The sequence below is a fragment of the Salvelinus sp. IW2-2015 genome, linkage group LG30 (genome assembly GCF_002910315.2).
Source record: "Salvelinus sp. IW2-2015 linkage group LG30, ASM291031v2, whole genome shotgun sequence".
NCBI classification, from domain to species: Eukaryota; Metazoa; Chordata; class Actinopteri; order Salmoniformes; family Salmonidae; genus Salvelinus; species Salvelinus sp. IW2-2015.
This window is the reverse complement of record NC_036869.1, coordinates 11,693,362-11,703,391: the sequence shown is the minus strand read 5'-3', so window position 1 is coordinate 11,703,391 and position 10,030 is coordinate 11,693,362. Positions and strand designations below refer to the sequence as shown.

At 47.4% G+C, this 10,030-nt stretch overlaps 1 protein-coding gene across 1 annotated transcript in view; it reads right to left on the bottom strand.

Moving 5' to 3' along the window:
* The window catches only part of LOC111955136 (trafficking protein particle complex subunit 9), a 150,157-nt gene that overhangs the window by 81,517 nt on the left and 58,610 nt on the right, over nucleotides 1-10,030 (bottom strand). Inside the window, exon 14 of the mRNA XM_070436029.1 lies at nucleotides 1,893-2,047. Within this exon, the coding sequence (XP_070292130.1) occupies nucleotides 1,893-2,047 (155 nt within the window). The remainder of the gene's footprint in view (nucleotides 1-1,892; nucleotides 2,048-10,030) is intronic.

Below are 10,030 nucleotides of genomic sequence, written 5' to 3'. Positions count from 1 at the left end.
GTGTGTGTGTGTGTGTGTGTGTGTGTGTGTGTGTGTGTGTGTGTGTGTGTGTGTGTGTGTGTGTGTGTGTGTGTGTGTGTGTGTGTGTGTCATGTCATTGTGACACACACACACAGTAATGATTCACTGTTCAATATAGCCTGCGTAATGAAAGAACAAGATGTAAGGAAAGTACAGTATCTGAGCGCAGATGGCATCACACTAAGACAGGACACAACTACACTCAAAGGGAGACTACAATGAACAAACAGTGAACGGACAAAGATGGAATGGCTTTCAGTCATACTGAAAAACTCGATAACAATTCTAACAACAGCCATTGTGTTGAGTCCATCTGATTTGGCACTGTATCAGAGAGAGAGAGAGAGTTCACKCTCCTTGGATTCTGTGAGAAGCCAGAGTYGAACTCATCCTGAGAACCCATCCGTCACAATCATGAGAAAGTCTGCTAAAACTGGAGGTTTTTCAGATCCCCCCAAAAATTATAACACGTGAATGTTCAGTGACAAAGAGAGCAGAGAGAGAGCAGAGAGAGAGCAGAGAGAGAGAGCAGAGAGAGAGCAGAGAGAGAGAGCAGAGCGAGAGCAGAGCGAGAGTGAGAGTGAGAAGGGTAGAAACAAGAAAACCTGGCTCCCTGTAGAGGAAAGGCTGTGCAACCACTGCACAACAGCAGAACCTGAGACGGYGCTGCATTTRCTGACAAAATGTCAAAAATATAAAACAATTAGAGAGTTTCATTTTCCCAAATTTGAAAACCTTATTCAAGMTTTCAAAGACCTCTCTGATGAGAGTAGGCTAGCCGTCCTGTTGGGGGAGGACGCAGAGAGCTGTGGGTTGGCAGCGCACTACATTACTGCCTGCCATAAGTTGAGGGACAGTGTCTGACAGACCAATCAACCTGCACATGTACTTTACTGTATGCTTATTGTTATTGTTGAATGTATGGTTATTTTGACACTTGGTTATTGTTGTTACTGTTGTCTCGTTGACAATTTTGATTCTCATTTTTATTTATATTGTAAATATCCAAAATAAGCTTTGGCAATATGTACATTGTTACGTCATGCCAATAAAGCGAATTGAAAGCGAGAGAGAGAGAGAATGAGACAATGCAGACAGACAGACAGCCAGACAGACAGACGACAAGACAGGACAGACAGACAGACAGCATGACAGACAGACAGACAGACAGACAGCCAGACAGACAGACAAGACAGAAGACCAGACAGCAAACAGACAGACAGACAGACAGAGCAAACAGACAGACAAAGACAGACAGACGCAGACAGACAGACAGACAGACAGACAGGACAGAACAGACAAGACAGACAGACAGAGACAGACAGACACGACAGACAGACAGACAAGACAGACGGACAGACAGACAAGACAAGACAGACAGACAGAACAGAGACAGACAGACAAGCAGACAGACAGACAGAGACCAGACAGACAGACAGACAGACAGACAGACAGAGACAGATCAGACAGACGCAGACAGACAGACAGACAGACAGACGGAGACAGACAGAACAGATCAGAACAGACTAGACACTGGACGACAGGACACGACAGACGACCGCATCAGACAGACAGACAACAGACTAAGACAGAGACAGAGAGAGAGAGAGAGAGAGAGAGAGAAGCAAGGGAACTTCTGATTTAATTATGCATTAGCCAGGCGTGTATAGAGGATGAATTTATTCCATCACGTATTTTTATAGATGTTTTACAAATGAAAATATTAGTAGGCCTTTACTAAAACGTTTTACTTTGACATGGCAACTTCAAGAAAGGTGTGTGTGTGTGTGTTGTGTGTGTGTGTCGTCTGTTGTGTGTGTGTGTGTGTGTGTGTGTGTGTGTGTGATGTGTGTGTGTGTGCACGCGCCCACCTATGTCTCTTGTTTGCGCTCTCTTCGCTCTGGTCGACATGATGATAGCGGAGGTATAGATGAATGGCTGGACTCTTGGTGGAATGTTGTTTTCCAGAAGGCCTTTCGCTTGTGGGGCGCAGGCTGACGGGCAGATCCAGCAGCTTACATCTGATCTGGAGGAGGGGAGAACCAACCAATCAATCAAATGTATTTATAAACGCCTTTTTACATCAGCAGATGTCCCAAAGTGCTACACAGAAACCCAGCCTAAAACCCCAAACAGCAAGCAATGAAGATGCAAGAAGCAAAGTGGCGATGGAAAAACCTCCCGTAAAAAGACAGGAACAGAAGTACAGAGTAAAACCTAGAGAGGAACCAGGCTCCGAGGGGTGGCCATGCTGGGTGGAGATTTAAGAGTACATGTGGCCATTAAGGTCAGACCGTTTGTCAAGGGATGGGAGATGGAGAAAGAGCGAAGGAGGCAGAGAGAAAGATTTTATCTCAACAGCCATGTCCATTAAAGGTCCTGAGAGAGAAAATGAGATGGAATTTGGCATGGTGACCTGAGCCAATCACACACACACACACACACACACACACATACACACAAACACACAAACACAGAACTCTGTCAATCAGATGGCAGCAGAACATAAATCCAGTAGAATTGGTGAATTCTGTCCTGAGATTGTAGCCCAGGCCATTTAATGAGCAAAGCACTGTGAAGGTTGGAGCTAGTAGACATAGCACTTATCACCTATGTGAGTAGCCAGACATTCATCTATCTATCTACACACAGACAAACGGTACAGACGGTCCTCCATCTCTCCTGGTTCTACTAAGGGCCCTGCCAACCCAGAAATAGGGGCAGATGGATACAGACAAGATAGAAAACAGGGAGAAAAAGTGGATATAAAAGACAAGTGAGTGGTGTTTTGAGTGAACTTACTGTAACCTAAACACTAGGCTGCCTTTAAAGAACTATTTTATTCTCAATAGCGCTGAGCAATTAGCGCTTGTTAAGGTCAGTTTTTAATTTGCATTATGTGGGTTGAATGCTGTAACACAGAATAAAACAATGAATAAAAAGCCATGATGGTAGTGACTCATTTCTGCTGATCACTTATTAACCAGCCGTTATTCACATTACTTTAATCAAATATTTCACCTGTTGTGTATATTATTACATTTGTTTTATTTGACTATTATTTATTCCAAGTCATCATCTCATCTCTACAGAGCTGCTGCCTATACCGTGTGAAGAACAACAAAATAATGATTTTGTCAAAGTAAATTAGGCTTTTATGACCGCTGAATACCAATCATGAATCACTTTGATCATGTATTTTCAGTTAGAGATCCCTCACGCAGCAACAACTGTTCTCTACATCCCCGCACGACACAGACCGGACAAGAAGAAGAGCAAAGCACTATGGTTACTGTAGTTAATTACCAAGTTTGATGCTCTAAACTACGTAGAATATTGGCCTGTTAAACACTACAACTCACTACTAAATCGCATAGATGAGGCTAGATTTGATTTATCTCCAGAGAAACTGTGCAATGTGGGCATTGGGCTCACGGGGAAGAAAACGACAAAATTCTACTCAAATCATTTGAGAGACATCTGTCAATTACTTCTTTAAAAAGCCATAAAATAAGCGACATAAAATAAGCGACGTGTTTATCGCTCAGCACTACTTCTCAATAACTAACTTTGCTAAATAAAATACATTCACTTGAAATGCATCAATTAAAAATAGCCAACTCAATTTACCAACTTCTTCGACCAAAACACGGAAATATTTAACTATTTTCAAAAGCCATGCATGGACCACTAAACATGTTGTTGAAAAAACAATTATTCAACAGAGCCCCAGACAAGCCAAGCCTATTCAACAGAGCCTCCAGACTAGCCAAGCCTATTCAACAGAGCCCCCAGACTAGCCAAGCCTATTCAACAGAGCCCCCAGACTAGCCAAGCCTATTAAACAGAACCTCCATACTAGCCAAGCCCTATTTTCAACAGAAGCCCCAGACAGCAAGCCTATCAGCAGAACCTCCAGACTAAGCCAAGGCCTATTCAAACAGAGCCCCCAGACAGCCAAGCCTAGTTCAACAGACCCCCAGACTAGCCAAGGCCTATTCAAACAGAACCTCCAGGACTAGCCAAGCCTTATTCAAACAGAAACTCCAGAACTAGCCAAGCCTTCAACAGAGACCCAGAGTAGCCTATTCAACAGAGCCTCCAGGACTATCCAGCCTATTTTGCACAGAGCCTGCCAGAACTAGCCAAGCCTATTCAACATGGAGCCTCCAAGAACTATAGTCAAGCCTATTTCAACGGAGCCCCCAGACTACCAAGCCTATTCAACAGAGGCCTCAGACAAGCCAACCTATTCAACAGAGCCCCAGACTACCAGCCTATCAACAGAGCCCCAGACTAGCCTATTCAACAGAGCCCCAGAGAGCCAAAGCCTATTCAACAGAGCCTCCAGACTAGCCTATTCAACAGAGCCTCTCAGACTAGCCTATTCAACGCACCCAGACTAGCCTATTCAACAGACCTCCAGACTAGCCTATTCAAAAGCCTCCAGACTAGCCTATTCAACAGAGCCCCAGACATAGCCTATTCAACAGATCCTCCGACTAGCCTATTCAGCAGAGCCTCCAGACAGCCTATTCAACAGACCTCCAACTAGCCTATCAACAGAGCCTCCAGACTAGCCTATTCAACAGAGCCTCCCAGACTAGCCAAGCTATTCAAGACCTCCAACTAGCAAGCACTAATTCCAGACTCCAGACTAGCCAAGCCTATTCAACAGAGACCCCAGATAGCCTATTCAACAGAGCTCCAGATTAGCGAAGCCTATTCAAAAGAAACCCAGATTAGCCAAGCGCTATTCAACAGAGCCCCAGACTAGCCAAGCCTATTCAACAGAGCCCCAGATTAGCCAAACCTATTAACAGAGCCCCCAAATAGCCAACCTATTCAACAGAGACCCAGATTAGCAAACCTATTCAACAGAGCCCCCAGACTAGCTAAGCCTATTCAACAGAGCCTCCGGACTAGCCTGTTCAACAGAGCCCCCAGCCAAGCCTATTCAACAGAGCCTCCGGACTAGCCTATTCAACAGAGCCTCCAGACTAGCCTATTCAACAGAGACTCCGACTAGGCTATTCAACAGAGCCTCCAGATTAGCCCAAGCTATTCAAAAGAAACCCAGATTGCCAAGCCTATTCAACAGAGCCCCCAGAACTAGCCAAGCCTATTCAACAGAGCCCCAGATTAGCCAAACCTATTCAACAGAGCCCCCAAATTAGCCAAGCCTATCAACAGACCCAGATTAGCAAGCCTATTCAACAGAGCCCCAGACTAGCTAAACCTATTCAACAGAGCCCAGATTAGCAAGCCTATTCAACAGTCCCAGATTCGCCAAGCCTATTCAACAGAGCCCCCAGATTAAGCCAAGCCTATTCAACAGAGCCCCAGATTAGCCAAGCCTATTCAACAGAGCCCCAGAATTAGCCAAGCCTATTCAACAGAGCCCCCAGACTAGCCAAGCCTATTCAACAGAACCTCCAGACAGCACTATTCAACAGAGCCCCAGAACAGCCAAGCCTATTCACAGAGCCCCCAGACAGCCAAGCCTATTCACAGAGCCTCCGAGCCTATACAAGCTCCAGACTAGCTTATTAACAGAGCCTCCAGACTAGCCTATTCAACAGAGCCTCCAGACTAGCCTATTCAACAGAGCCTCCAGAACAGCCTATTCAACAGAGCCTCCAGACTAGCCTATTCAACAGAGCCTCCCAGACTAGCCTATTCAGCAGACCTCCAGACTAGCCTATTCAGCAGAGCCTCCAGACTAGCCTATTCAGCAGAGCCTCCAGACTAGCCTATTCAGCAGAGCCTCCAGACTAGCCTATTCAAACAGAGCCTCCAGACTAGCCTATTCAACAGATCCTCCAGGACTAGCCTATTCAACAGAGCCCCAGCCAAGCCTATTCAACAGAGCCTCCGGACTAGCCTATTCAACAGAGCCTCCAGACTAGCCTATTCAACAGAGACCTCCGGACTAGGCTATTCAACCAGAGCCTCCAGATTAGCCAAGCCTATTCAAAAGAAACCCGATTAGCCAAGCGCTATTCAACAGAGCCCCAAGACTAGCCAGCCTATTCAACAGAGCCCCAGATTAGCCAAGCCATATTCAACAGAGCCTCCAGACTATGCAAGCCTATTCAACAGAGCCCCAGATTAGCCAAGCCTATTCAACAGAGCCCCAGAGAGCAGAGCCTATTCAACAGACCCAGACTAGCAAGCCTATTCAACAAGCCCCCAGTACTAGCCTATTCAACAGAGCCTCCAGACTAGCCAAGCCTATTCAACGAGCCTCCAACTACAAGCCTATTCAACAGAGTCCCCCAGACTAGTCAAGGCCTATTCAACAGAGCCCCGATAGCCAAGCCTACAACAGAGCCTCCAGACTAGTCAAGCCTATTCAACGAGCCCCAGACTAGCAAGCCTATTCAACAGAGCCTCCAGACAACAGCCTATTCAACAGAGCCCCCAGATAGCCAAGCCTATTCAACAGAGCCCTAGACTAGCCATTCAACAGAGCCCCCAGACTAGCCAAACCTATTCAACAAGAGCTCTCCAGACTAGCCTATTCAACAGAGCCTCAGACTAGCCTATTCAACAGAGCCCCAACAAGCCTATTCAACAGAGCCTCCAGACTAGCCTATTCAGCAGAGCCTCCAGACTAGCCTATTCAAACAGACCTCCAGAACTAGCCTATTCAACAGAGCCTCCAGACTAGCCTATCACAGAGCCTCCAGACTAGCCTATTCAACAGAGCCCCCAGCCAAGCCTATTCAACAGAGCCTCCGACTAGCCAGCTATTCAACAGAGCCTCCAGACTAGCCTTTTCAACAGAGCCTCCAGACTAGGCTATTCAACAGAGCCTCCAGTTAGCCAAGCCTATTCAAAAGAACCCAGATAGCCAAGCCTATTCAACAGAGCCCCCAGACTAGCCAAGCCTATTCAACAGAGCCCCAGATTAGCCAACCTATTCAACAGAGCCCCCAAATTAGCCAAGCCTATTCAACAGAGACCCAGTAGAAGCCTATTCAACAGAGCCCCAGACTAGCTAAGCCTATTCAACAGAGCCTCCGGATTAGCCCTCTTCAACAGAGCCCTCAGCCAAGCCTATTCAACAGAGCCTCCGACTAGCCTATTCAACTAGCCTCCAGACTAGCAGCCTATTCAACAGAGACTCCAGGACTAGAGCTATTCAACAGAGCCTCCAGATTAGCCAAGCATATTCAAAAGAAACCCAGATTAGCCAAGCCTATTCAACAGAGCCCCCAGACTAGCCAAGCCTATTCAACAGAGCCCCAGATTAGCCAACCTATTCAACAAGAGCCCCATTAGCCAAGCTATTCACAAAGCCAGATTAGCAAAGCCTATTCACAGAGCCCCAGACTAGCTAACCTATTCAACAGAGCCCCAGATTAGCAAAGCCTATTCAAAACGAGCCCAGATTGCCAAGCCTATTCAACAGAGCCCCCAGATAGCCAAAAGCCTATTCAACAGAGCCCCAGATTAGCCAAGCCTATTCAACAGAGCCCCAGATTAGCCAAGCCTATTCAACAGAGCCCCCAGACTAGCCAAGCCTATTCAACAGAGCCCCAGATTAGCAAAGCCTATTCAACAGAGGCCTCCAGATAGCCTATATCACAGAGCCCTTTTGTTTCCCCCCGGAACTTTAAGCCCGTTATTCACAGACCTCCAAACTAGCCTATTCAACAGAGCCTCCAGACTAGCCTATTCAACAGACCCCCAGACTAGCAAGCCTATTCAACAGAACCTCCAGACTAGCCAGCCATTCAACAGAACCTCCAGACAGCCAAGGCCTATTCAACAGAGCCCCAAAACAAGAGTAGCCTATTCAACAGAGCCTCCAGATTAGCAAGCCTATTCAAAAGAAACCAGATTAGCCAAGCCTATTCAAAACAGAGCCCCCAGACTACAGCCTATTCAACAGAGCCTCCAGACTAGACCTATTCAAACAGAGCCCCAATACAGCCTATTCAACAGAGACCCAGATAGCACCTATTCAACAGAGCCCCCTAGACCTAGCTCACAAGCCTATTCAACAGAGCCTCCAAGACTAGCCGTATTCAACAGAGCCCCCAGCCAAGCCTATTCAACAGAGCCTCCGGACTAGCCTATTCAACAGAGCCTCCAGACTAGCCTATTCAACAGAGCCTCCGGACTTAGGCAGCTATTTCAACAGAGCCTCCAGATTAGCCAAGCCTATTCAAAAGAAAACCCAGATTAGCCAAGCCTATTCAACAGAGCCCCAGACTAGCCAAGCCTATTCAACAGAGCCCCCAGATTAGCCAACCTATTCACAAGCCCTACGCAAGCTATTCAACAGAGCCCAGATAGCAAAGCCTATTCAACAGACCCCGAGCAACCTTTCAACAACAGATTAGCAAGCCTATCAACGAGCCCAGATGCCAAGCCTATTCAACAGAGCCCCAGATTAGCCAAAGCCTATTCAACAGAGCCCCAGATTAGCCAAGCCTATTCAACAGAGCCCAGATTACCAACTATTCAACAGAGCCCCAGACTAGCCAAGCCATTCAACAGAACCTCCAGACAAGCCTATTCAACAGAGCCCCCAGAACAGCCAAGCCTATCAACAGAGCCCCAGAACAGCCAAGCCTATTCAACAGAGCCCCAGATAGCCTATTCAACAAGCCCCAACAGCTTTCACAGAGCCTCCAGACTGCCTATTCAACAAGAGCCTCCAGACTAGCCTATTCAACAGAGCCTCCAGACAGCCTATTCAAACAGAGCCTCCAGACCAGGCCTATTCAACAGAGCCTCCAGACTAGCCTATTCAACAGAGCCTCCAGACTAGGCCTATTCAGCAGACAGAGCCTCCAGACTAGCCTATTCAGCAGAGCCTCCAAGCCTATTCAGCAGAGCCTCCAGACTAGCCTATTCAACAGAGCCTCCAGACTAGCCTATTCAACAGATCCTCCAGACTAGCCTATTCAACAGAGCCTCCGACTAGGCCTATCAAACAGACCCCACCAGCCTATTCAACAGAGCCTCCAGACTAGCCTATTCAACAGAGCCTCCAGACTAGCCTTATTCAAACAGAGCCTCCGGACTAGGCTATTCAACAGAGCCTCCAGATAGCCAAGCCTATTCAACAAGCCCCGACTAGCCAAGCCATTCAACAGAGCCCCCAGACTAGCCAAGCCTATTCAACAGAGCCCCAGATAGCCAAGCCTATTCAACAGAGCCTCCAGACTAGCAAGCCTATTCAACAGAGCCCAGACTAGCCAAGCCTATTCAACAGAGCCCCAGACTAGCAGCCTATTCAACAGACCCCAGATACCAAGCCTATTCAAACAGAGCCCCAAGCGACTAGCCTATTCAACAGAGCCCCAGACTAGCCAAGCCTATTCAACAGAGACCCCAGACTACCAAGCCTATTCAACAGAGCCCCAGACTAGCCAAGCCTATTCAACGAGCCCCCAGACTAGCCAAGCCTTATCAACAGAACCCAGAAAGCCAAGCCTATTCAACATTGAGCCCGCCAGACTAGCCAAGCCTATTCAACAGAGCCCCGAAGCCCATCACAGATGCCAGACTAGCCAAACCTATTCAAAAAGCCTCCAGCACAGCCTATTCAACAGAGCCTCTAGCCGACTAGCCTATTCAACAGAGCCCCAGATACAAGCGCTATTCAACAGAGCCTCCAAGCCTATTCACAGAGCCCCCAGACTAGCCTATTCAACAGACCCCAGATACGCCTATTCAACAGAGCCTCCAGACTAGCCCCAGAGACCTCCACTAGCCTTTCAACAGAGCCCCAGTAGCCAAGCCTATTCAACAGCCCCAGATAGCCTATTCAACAGAGCCTCCAGACTAGCCTATTCAACAGAGCCTCCAGACTAGGCTATTCAACAGAGCTCCAATAGCACGAAGCCATTCAAAAGCCCAGATTAGCCAAGCCTATTCAACAGAGCCCCAGATCTAGCCAAAGCCTATTCAACAGAGCCCCAGATTTAGCCAAACCTATTCAACAGAGCCCCCAGAAGCCAAGCCTATTCACAGAGACCAAATCTCTCCT